This window comes from Pezoporus wallicus, unplaced genomic scaffold, assembly GCF_028554395.1.
Source record: "Pezoporus wallicus isolate ANWC-B61680 ecotype Strahan unplaced genomic scaffold, APGP_CSIRO_Pwel_v1 contig_8166, whole genome shotgun sequence".
Taxonomy (NCBI): Eukaryota; Metazoa; Chordata; class Aves; order Psittaciformes; family Psittacidae; genus Pezoporus; species Pezoporus wallicus.
In genome coordinates this window covers 3,233,618-3,248,677 of record NW_026638114.1, presented here as the reverse complement: position 1 = coordinate 3,248,677, position 15,060 = coordinate 3,233,618, and the positions used below count along the sequence as shown (strand labels likewise).

General features: G+C 57.4%; 1 protein-coding gene across 3 annotated transcripts; it reads left to right on the top strand.

The window, feature by feature from the left end:
- The first annotated feature begins 895 nt into the window (after positions 1-895).
- On the top strand, positions 896-15,036 carry TNIP1 (TNFAIP3 interacting protein 1). Of its 3 annotated transcripts, none has more exons than XM_057409558.1 (18): positions 896-1,030; positions 7,861-8,031; positions 9,012-9,131; positions 9,336-9,418; positions 9,613-9,681; positions 10,532-10,723; positions 10,907-11,001; positions 11,084-11,165; positions 11,403-11,492; positions 11,690-11,755; positions 11,905-12,036; positions 12,113-12,241; positions 12,516-12,638; positions 12,948-13,073; positions 13,354-13,434; positions 13,589-13,783; positions 13,991-14,081; positions 14,551-15,036. In XM_057409558.1, exons 2-18 carry the CDS (start codon positions 7,890-7,892, stop codon positions 14,574-14,576), a joined length of 1,842 nt encoding a protein of 613 aa, XP_057265541.1. In that variant the 5' UTR covers positions 896-1,030; positions 7,861-7,889; the 3' UTR covers positions 14,577-15,036. The 3 variants fall into 3 exon arrangements, with proteins under 3 accessions (XP_057265541.1, XP_057265540.1, XP_057265543.1); XM_057409557.1 differs by having other exon boundaries at positions 11,400-11,492; XM_057409560.1 differs by lacking the exon at positions 11,403-11,492.
- The last annotated feature ends 24 nt before the right edge of the window (positions 15,037-15,060 follow it).

Below are 15,060 nucleotides of genomic sequence, written 5' to 3'. Positions count from 1 at the left end.
GTGCTCGTGAATCAGAGGTGCTGTCAGGTGAGTTTTCTCCCCAGAGAGCAAAGTGGAACTGAAGGAATGAGGAAGGACCAATGGTTCCTTTGGGTTTTACAGTGAGATTTGTCCTGGTATTTGGACCAGCCCAAGTGGGTGACCTCAGGCATAAACACAAAGAGCAGTTGGCTGGAGAGGAAGAGAGGCACTGGGTGAGAGCACAGCATTCACTGAGCCTCTCTATGGGTACCAAGGTCCCAGACCCCTCCTGCCAAGCACCCCTATGCTCCTGCCACCCAAACCAGCTGCACCAACACAGCGTGTTCTTCAGGTCTCGCAATTCGCACCCAGCAAGCATAGACCAAACCTCGTGCTAGGTGCAACTCCTGCTGATGAGGAGCTGGAATCAGCCTCTGTAAAACAGAAACACTTAAATCCTTGGTGTTTATCCCAGCACCAGCCTTGGTTCTGACCATCAGCTGTTTCAATGGCTGGTTTCCAAGGACTACCTGCAACCCTGGCATTCCATCGCTTCTCTGGCTCCACCAGCAGAGCCAGTTCTTCCCAACTTCCCTGGGAGGACACGTCCTGTTCTAATTCCAGAGATAAGAGAATGGGAAGGCAACATGCACGGGACAATAACAATGCCTGTCTAAAGTCGCTGGGGAGAAGCACAGTGTGTTTGCTAACCCAGAGAAGCCACTCACAAACAAGGTGAGGAGCATGATATAAGCAGGCTCTCCCACTGTCCAAAAGTGAATCACAGCCTCCATGACAGAACCCCTCGCTCCCTCCTTTTGCTGACTAAACCTGACAGGGCTCGGCAGCCCCTGGAAGGAACGGCACAGGAGAGCCCTTTAAGCGGCGCCTGGCTCCCTCTCAAAACCACGCTGAGGCTGTCTGGGACCTCCATCCTGGGGAATTCCCCTTCTCCATGCCTAAAAGTAAGCTCAGCTGGGCTGGCCTTCCTGTGCGTTTGGGGATCGCAGCCGGAGAGCGCCTTGCCCAAAGGGCTCCCATGCCCCAAGCCCCTCCATGACCCGGCCAGGTGAGTACCACGATGCTTTTATCAATGTGAGCATGGCCAAGGTAGAGCGAGGGGCAGGCAGCTTTTCAGTGCTGTAAAGCTGAACCACCCCACTCTGCCTTCTCTCCTCAAAGAGACAACAGGGTTTGGCTATTGTAGTGCAAGCTGAGGCATTATCTCATGAACAAGATGCTTTCGGGTTCTGTGGGACTGAGTTTAGCTCTGAAGCCAGGTTTTATGAGGGTTTACAGAAGAGCACTGGGCTGCTCGGGTAAAACAAGCTCTTTGGGGAACAAAAGGGTTCAGTTGCATGTGTGGGGTCCTGTTGTTTTGTCCCCCGTTGAGACATCAGACATAAGCGGAGCCAATGAGCATGTCTGGATCTCGGCATCCTCTGAGCTGTCTCATAACCCAGCCAGGCTGCCAGGGTGACGTCTTGGTTGAAGAGCAGACAGGGAAAGGGGTTTGGGTTATTTTGGTTTTCATTTTTACAACCGAAAACAACAAATCACCCAGAAGTGGAACCATGTGAACAGAGCTGAGCAGGAATACTGGGCCTGGGAGAGCTGGAAACAGGATAATCACCAGTGAAGGACACCTCTGTGATCCCAGTAGCAGTCACCTAAGGAGGAAACGTCAGGAATACAGGCAGAGAGCAGCACGTCTGCTTACAGCAAAGTTCCTTTGCTGCTGGTTTGGTGCTTTTTGGTTTTTTATATATATATATACACACACACACACACATATATATATACGTCTGTATAATTACTATATATATATATGTAACACTTTCCTTTTGGCAAAACCAACAAGAATCAGCTAGCTATAGAGCGGAGTCCTGAAGACCGACATCAACCCGAAGTGATCCCTGTGGTTCTTGCTCTATTGTTCACGAACGCACAATACCCAAACCCGCAGCACAGAAGGATCCCTGCTAACAAACCGCTCCGGCTGGGGGCATTTCCTTGTGTAACGTTAACGCAGGCCCGCACACGGAGGGAACTCTCCCTGCCGAGGGAAGGTCTCCCTCGGGAAGCCCCCCGGTGCTGAGGGAGCGCCCGGCCCTGCCGCAGCGCAGCTCCTCACCACGGCCTCCGCTCCGCACCCCAACCCGGCTGCTCCCCGCCATTTTGTCTCTCCATAAGCCGCCGCTCTCGGGGCTGCCGCTGCCCAGCGAGGCAAAACCTCGCCTGAAGGGGAGCCAGGCGGGCTCACTCCACCACCCTGTGCCGGGCGGGTCCGCGGGACCCCCGCGGAGCCCCTCAGCGCGCTCCCCACCAACACGCACCCACACCGCCATGACAGCGCACCTTCCCCGCCCCGCTCCCCTTTATATCACCTCTGCTCCGCGCTGATTGGCTGCTGCGCCCGTCCATCAGGATGGGAATTTCCCGGGGGCGTTCCCACCGCACCTCCGCCGTTCCCCGGCTCCGCCGTGGGGGTACCGGGAGCGGATCCGTTGTGGGGCGCGCAGGCAGGTGAGCTCGGAGCCCGGCGGTGCCTGCGTGGGGCACTGGGGTCTCATTGGGCACCAGGGAGGGTGGCGCCGGGTACAGCGAAGGGTACCGGTGGTGGGGGCTCGGGGCTGCGTGTTGGTTGTATCCGGATGGTTCTGGGGCTCTTGGTCGCACCGGAGGGGTCTGGGGCTGTGCTGTCCCCCGGACATCGGCTCCGGGGCAGGCGCGGGGATCGCGATAGTCGTTATTGTGCCTCATTTCCCCGCCTCGCAGAGCAGGGACTGCCGGCTCCTGTCGCCGCTCCCCAAGGGGCGGGCTGGGGGTGTGGGAGCCTGGGGTCACCGCGGTGGGGAGGTGCCGGAGAGGGATATCCCCGCCTGTCCCCTCCCGGTCCGGGCGGTACCGGCCTCCTGGTACCCTGGGGCCGAAACCCCGGGTGGGCTCTGCCCTCGTTCAGCCTTGCACAACCCCGGCCTTCCCCCGGGCCCACGCATCTGCCTTCGGACCGCTTCTGGGCAGGGACACGGAGCTCCTGTTTTCCTTCCGCTTTGAGTGTTTCTTCCCCATCCTGTCGCTGCTCCAGCGGTGTGTATTCATATGGGATGCGGATCCAAAGGCTGGAATAGCCACAGAGGGAATGGCGGCATCCTAACCCCCCTCCCTTCCTCCTTTTTTGCGCAGCTTGCTCCCCATCTCCCCTCCCTCAATTCCAGGCTAAGGCTTGTACTGAGGGCAAAGGGGAAGAAAGGATGCTGCTTGTCAGCCCTGCTTTTGGGTGAGGACAGCTCCCAATGGGACATGGTGGGGATCTGCAGCCTTTTGGAGATCTGGCTGTCCCGTTCCTCTTTGCCCCAGGCATGGGTTGCTCCCGGTATCAAAGAGGCAAATACAACCTTTCCCCTTCAGTTTATTTCCAGCTGCTTGGGTGAGTAAGAGCTGTTCTGCTGCCACAAGCTCTTTTGGAGGGCACGTTTCATTGAGAGTGCTGGCAAAGGAGCCGAGGGACTGGACTTTGGGCACTGGAGTGAGTTCTGGAGGCAGGAAGGCTCCAGCCTGATGTGTCCTTGTGTGCTCTATGGGCAGATGAAGTAAACAAGGAGAGGCTCTTTGCAGCCTTTGGCATCATTCCTGGCTCTGCAAGAAATCCCACGATGCCCTTTTGACCTGACCTACGCCAGACAGACCTATTTAGCACGGGGCCGTGGGTCGTGGCTTGCCAGCAGCTGGTACAAAACACTTGTGGGTGGAGGAAGCTGAACCATGTACTCTGGTGGCATTGCAGGTTTTGTTTTAAAGCAACAGTGAGGTCTGGTTTGGGGTGACAGAGGTGGCTTTGCTGGTGGAGGTTTGTGGTGCCGCTGCTGCTGCTTGGCTGATGCGCCGTAGGTTGGGTTGTGCTGGAGCTGCAAGGAAAGGGGTGGCTATTGCCTCGCTCTGCTTCTGAGTGCCATGAAGAGCAGCCATGGTGCAGGGGGAAGAAGCAGAGCAGGCAGCATGAAGCGAGACGTCTTTGAAGCAGAAGACAGGGTCTTGCATAAAGCACCACTCCTGCCCAGGGCAGCACCACCACCAAGTCTGTCTGCTTGTCCTGCCTGCCCTGGAATTTGGACCCCTGGTGAGTCCTGCAGCTCTGTGTGGTTACCTGTGTTTGTAAACCTGGCTCCGAACAGGGAAATGCTTAATTTCCCTTGTGAGCAGCCTCCGGAAGCAGGTTGTCTTGTGGAGCCTCTGCAGGAGCTGTTTTTTCAGACAAGGGTGGGATTTGTGGCTGGAGGACATCTGTAACATCTGCTGCATTTCAGATGGGGCTCTGCCTTCCCAGCCTCTCTGCAGCTAGCCAGGCTGGGAAGAAGAATGCTTCAAGCAGATGTTCAGACTTTTCCCTTTGAGACCTGAGCCTTGCAGTGCCTGCTTTCCTGCTCGTTTATTACTCCCAGCCTAGCAGACTGCAGTGCCCAGAAGGTCTCATTATTGCTTCCTCCTAAAACCAGCCCTGCTTTTGCTTCCCTGAAAATGAGACCAGAGCAGCAGCTCAGGAGTGGTTGTTCCTGCTCTGGGGAGTTGTTGAAGCTCTCAAGAGGAAAAGAAACCAGGCTGAGCGCTGTGGTATTCTGCCACATTCCAGCAAAACGATCAGTCAGAAAATACCCCTCCATGGAGTCCGAGTGGCTTTTGCTTTTCCTCTGAGGAAGAGGGATGTGGGGGCCCAGCAGCCCCAGTCTTGGGAAAACGATACTGGCAGCCTGCTGGGATTTGCTTTCACTTTGTGCAGTCCTGGCTGGGACTGACTTCCTGGGAAGGGTAAGGAAAACCCCATTGTTTGGGCTGGGCTGAGCCCCCACCATGGATCAAGGGATGGGAATTGTTGGGCTGCCAAGCCTGTGGCTTCAGAGGGTGATCCGCACCCTGGGGCTCATCGCTGTAAGCAAGCCTCCAGCGGGGCCAGCCCACTCACTGTGCAGGATTCACGCCCTCTGCCTTTGTATCTTTGTTGGTCATTTTAAAGCAGGAATCATTTCCTCCTGCTGGTTCTGTGTGGTTGGTGTGATGGTTGTGATGCTGGTGGCCATGGTGGTGATGCACATCCTGCTGGGTGACAGTGCCTGGCCATGGCAGCGTGGTTCCAGCTCTCTCTCAAGCCGCAGCGCAGTGATTTAAATACCCCCCTGCTTTCATCCTTGCCAGGGAGTCTCCCCTGACCACTTGCTCTCTCATCCTCTCCTTCTGCTGAGTTGTCATAAGAATTTACTCCCTCCAGGTCTCGGTGCCCTGCCTGCAACCGTGGTGTCTGGCAGCCTCTGCCGGTGGCTGGGCATGGAGCCTGTGAGCTGTAGCCATGGTCCATGGCTGGTCCTCAACCCCCAGGGCTGTGCAGTACTGTCAGATTAGCTGAGAAACTGATAGATAAAAAGAGAAGTTTTTTTTCTGGTGGTTCAGTGGGTTCTTGCTGGGTTTGTGGTAGTTGTGTTTGCTCTGTGTTTCTAACCACCATCAGGAGCAGGTCTGTAGGCCTCTCTCTCCTCTCCTGGTGTCTTATTGGAACATGAGATTTTTCACTGCAAATTTCACCTTTCAGAACTCTTAAAGAAAGACCAAGCCAGGACTGGAAGCAGGGACGTGGTCCAGGGTCCTGTCCCCAAGGTGACAGCTTAATCCCAGCAGCTCCTTGCAGAAATGAGGCTGTTCCTTGACCATGGGCAAACCCTCCTTGACTCCAGCAGTGATGCTGCACAAGCCCTTCCCTCTTGCTGGGTCTTGTTTGATGAGGAATTGTGGCTGCTCTGTGCTTCTGTCAGCTGGAGATAGTGCAGTTCCACTCCCTGGCTGCTGCTGAAAGCAGCTCCCGTGGCCCCTCTGCTGTTACTTCCCTGTTGGGTGCGGAGAGTAGGAGAATCCTTGTTAAAACCCTGAGAATTGGGAATGGAGGAGGCTTTTTTGTGTCTCCATCCAACTGGAAGGAGAGAGCTCTGCTGGTCAGCAAGGTGGTTGGTGCAGGTGACTCAGGTTTGAGTGTTTCCTGCAGGAGCAGGGGACCTTCCATATGTGCTGTGGACAAGGCAGAAAACGTCCTCGTTTGGGGTCTGGAGTGTGAGAAAACAGGGTTTGGGATTTCGGGGTACCACAGGAGAGGGCAGCTTGTCCCCACCTTCCCTGACCCACACCTGGGTTCATCCCAGTGGAGGACATGGATCTCCCACAGGATGCTCACTGCAGGATCACTTTGCTAACCCTCTTCTCCCCGAGCCCCAGGTTTGGGATCTGCAGCAGCATGTGGTGTCCAGAGTCCATTGAGAAGCAGGCTCAGGTCCCCAGCCTGCCTGTGACACTGTCCCCATCCAGGGGCCAGGCAGGTACTGCAGCCAGGTTGGACAGGGCTGGGAGCAACCTGCTCTAGTGGAAGGTGTCCCTGCCCATGGCAGGGGTTTGGAACTGGATGAGCTTTAAGGTCCCTTCCAACCCATTCTATGACTTCTCTGCAGTGGAGATGCCACCATGTCCCTGGACCATGTGTGTGCCACCATGCTGGGCTCCATCCTGCCCACTGGTAGGTCCCCATCCCATGGTGGGAGGCTGCAGGGGATTTCATACCAGCTGTGGTGATGCTGCCCACACCAGGACCCCCAGCATAAGAGCTGCTTCTGCAGCTTCCTGTCAGCTGCTGTGGGCTCCAGAAATAGCCCCTGCTCAGCCTGGGCTGCAGCTGGATGGGGCTGGAGCTCCCCATGTGGACCACAGACAACGAGGGGCTTGGCAGCACCCACAGCAGATGCATGTCCCCAAAACATACTGTGAGGCCACGTGTAATGACCTGCTGCTGAGGCGGGTGTTGTTGCTCCAGATAGGGATGCTGCCAGGTAACAGTTGTCGTCTGGAAAGTCCCTCCTGCTCCTTGGCAGGTCACCTAAGCCAGTGCTCAGCCTGGATCACTCCTGGCATGAGCATTAGTGTGATAGATAGTTCAGGGTATGGGCTAGCCCCCTTTCCCCTTTCAGGATGCCCCTCCTTGATCCTCTCCTACTATGAGCACCTTGGCTGGTGGAAGCACGCTTAGGGATTCCCATAGGCATCCGAGTGCTCCATGTGGCATCACCCCCGGGGCTGTCTCAGCTGCTGCACTGCTCCACTTTATAACAGGCTGTCATCAAGGGAGATAATTCACAGCTTATCAGCCCCAGGAGATGGGTGAGACCTGGTTCTGCCCACACCTCGGTGATGGGGAGGATTTAGGCCACTCCCAGACACAAGGAATTAAAAGGGCAGATAGCACACTGCGCACAGGTGTTTGCTCTCCTTGCACTTTGCTCCCAGTGTGGCTGTTCCCGTGCTGGAATAGGGAAGCTGTGCCATTGGCAGCTGATTTTCCTGGCTGATCCGGGGGCAGAGCATGTCCCTGCCTGGCTGCTGGGGCTCATCCCCCTTGGTGCTGCCCAAACCACCCACCAGCTGCATTTAAGGCTTTTGAAGCTGCAAACACTGTCCCTCCCCAGCCAGCCCCCAGAAATACCCTGTGATGAGCAGGATGCCCTGCTGGCAGTGCCCAGGTCCAGGCTGGTGCAGACGGATGCTCCAGGGCTGGGTCTCTGTCCCTCCTGGGATGCAGCAGCCCATGCTGTAACCTCCTCTGGGACTCCCAAACCCCATAGGGGTGAGAGCCAGCCCCGAGCGTGGCTGCTGGTGATGCCTCCTCGCATGACACTTCTCATGGCTGTGAGTCACCCCTGCACGTTCACCCTGAGCAGAGCTGGAGGGGAACTGCCTTCACCTGGGACACTTCCCTGCTGGTGAGCAGTAAGGCACTTCCATGGCACCCAAAGCCCCGCAGGGTTGGGACCAGGGGACCACGGTGCTGTCTGGAGCCAGGGGAAGGTGATGCTATGCCCCATTGCCTTGCAGGAATGCCCGGCTCGGAGGTAGGTGACTGAATGGCGGGCATGGAAGGGAGAGGACCCTACCGCATCTACGACCCTGGTGGGGGCTTGGAGGAGAATGGAGCAGCAGCCTTTGAGCGGCTGGTGGAGGAGAACACCCGGCTCAAGGAGAAGATGCAGGGGATCAAGTCAATTGGTAACTGCTGTGTGGATGGGGATGGGGTTTGCCTTTGGGGCAGCTCAGCCTGTGCCCACCGAGCCTGGGGGTTTCTTGCTCCGTGTAGGAAGCTAGAAGAAGCTGGGGGTCTTGGCACTGGGGTGCAGTAAAGCTGTCCCCATCCTTGAGGATCCAGCAGGATGTCTGGGCTTTTTTCACACAGGGGTGCAAAGGGAGCAAGGCTTTTGCTGAACTCTGGGATGCTCTATGGTGGGATAAATGGCTTGGGGGTAAAAAAAAGGCAAGTGATGGAGCAAGGTTGGCTCCTTGGAGAACTTCAGTGGCAGGTCACAGCTGCTGGGATCTATTCTGCTTCTGATGGAAGCTCTACCTTCTGCAACCCCTGTTGGGTCAGGGGTTTTTCCCTGCTCAAAGACCCCAGTGTTGGGTGCTTAGTGCAGGGACTTAGTGCAGGGACTTGGTGCTGGCATTACAGCTGAATCATGCCTCCCCCTTTCTACTCCTTTGCTGCCTTCCCCCACTCGCCCTTGGTTTTGCTTTTGGTCTCGTGACCCAGCTTCTGCTTTTGAGTCCCACTTCTGCAGTCAAATTTCCACCTGCCTCGTGATTCCCATCATGTCACCATGGCCCTACCTGGGACTGGGACACACTGGTGCGAAGAGGATTGCATTGCTGGTGCTAGATCCCAGTGTGGGCAAGCTGGACCTCTAGGTCCACAATTTAGGCTTAAATTTGTCTCTTACGGGAGGCTGAGGAGACCTCTGGGAGATGCAGCGCTGCCATTCTGCCTCCTGTAACAAGTGCTCTGTGTGTCAGCATGGGGGACTCTGCAGCCAGTGAGCCACTGATAACAGCTTTGCCATTGGATTTGGCCAACATAAATTGTTTCTGGATGATGAAGGCACTTCACCAAAGCAGGGGGCTTCTTGGTGTTGGTGTGTGCTGCAGGGCAGGTACTCAGGAAAGGTGGGTGAGCATCCTTCTGTTGCCCACAACAGGAGAGCTGCTGGAGGAGTCCCAGATGGAGGCATCCAAGCTGAGGCAGAAGGCAGAGGATCTTGTGAAGGACAACAAAATGCTGATAGCATCTTCCTTGGAGGACCTGGTGGAAACTGGAGGTAGGAGACACAAGGCTCATAGAGAAGGAGTAACCTGCTGGCTCAGGGTCCTGGGTGCAGGGAATGGGAGAGAGTGTGAAGAAGGCTTTCATGACTGGGGTAGAAACCATCCATGGGGTGTCTGCTCTCTGCATCCCTGTGCGAGGCAGGGAGAGGCGCTGCTCTCCAAAAGGCTCATGGCTACATCCTGTCCCCTCTCTGCAGCCATTGGCCCTGATCCCAGCTCCACGCAGGCTGTCCCAGGCAGTGCCCAGCCGGACGTGGAAGCACGGAAACCTTCCCCAAATGTGAGTGTGGTGAATGTGAGAGCTGGCACGGCCAGAGGGAAAGGCTCCATCTAGTTAAAGCAAAAGGAGGCAGTCTTTAGCCTCTAGAAAGGAGGAGTCAGCTTCATTGCTTTGTTTCCCCCTTATGTCCATGTGGTGGGCATCCTGGGCTGCCATTCCCCAAGGAGACCTGACCTGGCTGCCTTCCATTGCAGGGATCCTCTTCAGACTTCGAGGTCGTTCCTGTGGAAGTGCAGGGGTTTCCCCAGGAGAGTGGGAGAGCGGTGAGTGATGCCTGTGGGATTTGGAGGAATAAATGTACCACTCACCTGGCCAAGGCAGGGAGGGGGGCAATGTACAGGCTGCCCTCCAAGGGCAGGGGCTGCTGGGTGCCTAGGCCAGGCTGCCTGGGCATGGGAACACCCATCTCCAGATGCCCCGTGACAGAGGAAGGGTTGTGATGATCCAAAGAGCTGTCAGCAGTGCTCTGACACCCATCTCCTGGCGCCTGCACCGGGTGGGAGGACCAGGTCACCCAGCCCCATCAGTGCTGACACGGTCTGCCCAGCCAAGGCATGTGCATGTGCTCTGTTTAGAGCCATCTGAATGTTCCCCTGGCTGCCACTGTCCTGCTCTGGCTTTTTGTGCATGCTGGAAGGGAGGGGAGGAGGGATGGGGAGCCCAAGGGGGACAAACATCAGCTTGTACTGCACAGTGCCTGTAAGGGGACATGCTGTTGTTGCACATCCCTGTTTGCATTGGCCAGGGGGCCTTCAGGAGGAGTTGAGTCCTGCATATCAAGAGCTATTGCAGTGTCTTGGTGCTGGCCCCTGCCACAGCCATGAGTGGGAGTCGAGGCTGATCTGCCCAAGAGGGGACTTTGCAATGCTCCTTAAACTGATCTTGGATGTTAGGAAAAGTTTATTCACAGAGAGGGTAGTCGGGTATTAGAACAGGCTTCCCAGGAAAGTGGTGGAATCACCATCCCTGGAAGTGTTCACAAACCGTGTAGATGAGGCCCTTAGTGATACACTTTAGTGGTGGTCTTGGCAGTGCTGCGGTAATGGTTGGACCTGATGATCGTAAAGTTCTCTTCCAACCTCCTTGATTCTATGGTCTTCATCCCGTCCCCAGGACTTGGAGCAGCCACCAAATGAGGATGCCAACCTGCTGCCCCAGCTGCAGCAGCTGGAGAGCACGCTGAGTGGCTGTGCCAAGGAGGCCAGCAAGGACCAGGTCTTCATGCGTATGGGCTACATGGCCTCCGAGCTCAAGCGACTGGCCTCCAAGGTGCACAAGAATGAGCAGAGAACATCGTTCCTGCAGGTGAGTGAGAGCTGGATGGGCTCTTCATGGGGGTTTTCCCCTTTGGGGGTTGTTTAAATCCCACCAAGTCCCCTCCTGTTCACCTGGACGTGGACACCCAGCTCCATGGCAGAGCTTGGTATGTGACCAGGAGGGCTCCTGGGGCTGGCCAAGGTCTTCATGCTGCTGATATTCACCCTCCAGACACTGTGTGAGACGCTGCACAGTGAGAACAAGGAGCTGCGAACCAAGCTGGAGCGGGACCTGGAGCAGAGAAACCAGGCACTGGAGAAGCTGAGGTGAGGGTGGGGGGTGAGGAAGAGGACAGGGCTGCTTTGAGTGCTTCTTCCCACTGACCCATCCCTGCCTGCCCGCCCGCAGGTGTGAGAACCAGGAGCTCCGGAGGATGGTGACACTGGGCAGCCAGGATGGTGGGAAGAGGGAAGGTGCGGAGCAGCAGCAGGTGAGGAGGCAGCATTGCCCTCAGGGAGGGCAGGGAAGGAGGCAGGGAGCCCGCTGACACATCAGCAAAGGTGGCCTCATTCTGATCGAGCTCCCAGTCTGTCCCAGTGTGACCAGTAGGACTCTCAGGGCCTCAAGGGGATGGGAAGGTGGTGGGAGGGAATTGGCTCAAGTTTAGCTGGCCTCTTGCACGGCCTCCACAAAAGTCCTGAGGGTCCCCCCCGTGCGCGTCCAGCAGAGCGGGGCCACGGTGGAGAAGGCGCCGGGCAGAGGAGAGATGGAGGCCAAGGAGAAGAAGGTGAAGATCCTGGAGCACCAGCGCAGGGAGGTGAGGACCAGGGAGCGGGCAGTGCTGGGGCAGCACCCGGGGCAGGGCTGTGGAGCTGCAGGGAAGCGCTGCTGGAGCTGGGATCTCCATCCAGCACCTCCACAAGGTGCTTTTGCAATGGGAGGCTGCTGGGGACTACCGTGGCTGGCTGGAGGCAGGGGTTGGGCTCCTGTTCAGCCATTCCTCTCTCCTTGCAGCTGCTGGAGGTGAATAAGCAATGGGATCAGCACTTCCGAGCCATGAAGCAGAAGTACGAGCAGAAGGTAGGGCTTGGGTGCTGAGGGCACATCTCTGCTGGGTGCAGGCACATGGAGGAGACTGGATGCAGGGGAAGGTTTGGGGCTTTCTGTGCCTCCTTCCCCCCCAGTTTGGCTCCTGCAGGCAGGCCAACATGCCTTCTCCCTCCCGGCAGGTCACAGACCTGCACCAGGAGCTGGCCGAGGCACGCAGGGCACTGACTGAGCTGGAGTCGGAGCGGGAGCAGAAGCAAAGGGATTTTGACCGCAAGCTGCTGCTGGCCAAGTCCCGGATCGAAACAGAGGAGGTGAGTCCCATGGGAAGGGTGGTAGGGATCTGCTGGCCCTATGGGCCTTGGCTGATCTCCCCCCTGGGTCCTGCAGGCAGAGAAGGAGAGGCTGTCCATGGAGGTGAGGGACCTGCAGCAGAGGATGCGGTTCCTGCAGGAACAGTTGGCTCCGGTCACCAGACAGCGGGAATACCAGGAAAAGGAGATCCAGAGGCTGAACAAGGTGGGGGCCAGGCCAGAACCCTTTGCTGAAAGTAATGTGTTTCATGTTCTCCAGCCTCTTCAATCTTAAATCCCAAACTGGCCCTGATCAACACCCGCCTCCTATCCAGCTCCTTGCCTAGGCAGGGGCTCATGTCAGACAGTGCCCACCACATCACTCCAGGCTCCCAGAAAAGGGGGTTTGGGGGGGTCTGTAGTCCCATGTGCTCATGGCCCTCCAGTCATAGGCACAGTGCTTTACTCTGACCCCCCTCTCCCTGCTTATCTTCCTCTAGGCACTAGAGGAGGCCCTGAACGTCCAGGCCTCTCCACCACCCATCTTTGCCAGTGCCATGGAGACAGCAGGGAAGCTGCCATCGCAGGAGCTGCTGACCCAGAACGAGCTGCTCAAGCAGCAGGTGGGGCAGGACACGGAGTCACTGGAGGCAGGGAGGGAGCTACATGTCCTGGACCTCCCTGGCAAAGAACCTGGTGTGGCCAGGAGCAGCCTGGTGTGTGTCAGTGCTGCAGTGGTGGGAAGTGGGGAACCAAGCTCAGCATCCTCCAAGCATTCAGCTGGGAGAGGACCATGGGTGTTGGCCATTGTGCCAGCCCATTGTCTGGGGCTTGGTGTAGCTGATGGGGTCGGGGATGGTATCATGGTGATGGGGGTGCTTGTGGAGATATCTGCCCTCAGCAAATGCACCCACATCGCTCCCTCCTGCCAGGTGAAAATCTTCGAGGAGGACTTCCAGCGGGAGCGGAGTGACAGGGAGAGGATGAATGAGGAGAAGGAAGAGCTGAAGCAGCAGCTGGAAAAGCTGCAGAAGCAGTTGGTCATCTCCAACAACCAGGTGAGCAGTGCTGGGTACCACTGGGAGCCTGGTGGCCCACTTGGATGTGTCCCCAGTATCACAGCCCCTGTACTAATATCGGAGCAGTGTCTGAGGGCTGATTTTGCTGCTGATTGTCCCTGTCAGAGCACCTCACTTGTCTCTTCCTTCTCCCCCTCTCCTCCTCCCCTGGGCATCTGGGGGCACACACACCTTTCTGCAGGGCATTGCAGCAACCCTTGTCCTACAGACACTGGGGTTGGCAGGGTGGGCTCTGCACTAACCCCCATTGCTCTCACAGCTGCGAGCTTCCAAGGATGACTGCCAGAGGGAAAAGGAGGAGAAGGAGAAGCTGAAGAAGCTGCTGAAACAGCACAAACAGGTGGGGATGGGGCAAAAACCCTTCTTAGGTGAGGGGCTGGGGGCTTCAGGCCTGCCTCAGCCTCTTACCTATGCTAGAGGTGCAGCTCCAAGCTGGGTGATGGTGGTGGGCTGCCCTTGGAGATCTCCTCACCATCTCTCCTGGCTCCTCACAGGCATCTGGAGAGAGGCTGCACCCCGAGCCGCTGCAGGGGCCGCTGGGCCCTTCCTGCCCCATGTACCCATATCAGTACAGCTCCCCCGTGGCTCACCCCATGTACCATGGCTTCGATGAGTGGCAGCAGATCCGGTACCCGCCGGCAATGCCAGGAGAGCACCCACCGGGACAGAACTTCCAACACTTCTCCCCGGTGAGTGCCAGCACAGGGGGAGCAGCGGGTCCTGTGTGAGAGGGTCTGAAGCTCACTGCTGAGCAACCAAGTCACTGAGCACGCGTGTGCTGTTGGCATGTGAAGGCTCAGCTGCCTTCCTCCTCCTCATGTCCCAACAATCGGACAGTGCGGCTCCATGCTCCACATCCCTGGTAACTGACTGTTCCTGTTCATCTCCTCCTGCAGCCTGAGTACCCCTGGCACCCACCCTGCGCCATGGCTCGCAGCCAGAACGCCCAAGCAGTGGCTGGGGTGAAACAGGTCCCCAAGGACTTGGGTAAGGCTCAGAACCTGTCCTCACGCTTGGGACCATGGGTGGTTGGGAGAGGGATGGGGGAGACAGCTTTCCAGGCAGTGTTCATTTCCACACCTCTGTTCAGCTGAGGGGCTGAATGTGATTTGGGGTTGGTCCCTGCTGCATCCCCTGAACCAACCCTGCAGCATCTGAATCACAGAATAGTTTCGGTTGGAAAGGACCTTAAGATCATCCAGTTCCAACCCCCTTGTCATGGGCAGGGATGCCTCACACCGGATCCCTCCTGAGGCTCTCTCCAACCTGGCCTTGAACACGGGCAAGCCTGGACCATTTGCCACTGAAGACAGGCATGAGCCTGAGCCCTAGTAGCTCATGGGGTTGTGGCAATCAATACTTGGGATAACGGCTATTCCATGACTGCATCCCTCCTATGGGCATACCTGGGCATGCAGAGCTGTGCTCACCCCATACCACCCTTCTTGTCTTTCAGAACAGGCAGGTCCCAGACTGCCCTAACGCCAAGCCCCGGCTGCACTGTGCTACCAGCAGAGGAGGAGTAGGGTGTGTGTGTGTGCCCGTGTGTATGTATCTAGGAGCTTCCTCCGGCTGCCTCTCCCTGTGCATGGACATGCAGTGAATGTGCACAGCTCCTCAGTGCATCCCTGCAGGAGAGCGTTAAGGAGGGACCGGAGGTGCCAGCACGGTGGGGTCAGCGCCCTGCGCCCATCCCTTTCCCCACGAGGCATCAGGCCTGGCAGCGCTGTAGCCCCGAGCCAGGTCTTCAGGGAAGAGGAGCTGGCGTTTCCCAGGAGCTGCTGTGGTCCAGGGGCTTCGGTCCAGCCCCTGGAGGAATGGGTGCTGGCAGGGATGCTCCCGGTGCTGGGAGAGCCCATGCTCACAGGCGGGTGCCTGCCACAGCCATGGCCCAGCCTGAGGGTGGTTGGTGTCTTTGTATTTATTTAAGGACTGAAGTGGAGCTGAGTCTCTCTGGTTTTATCCC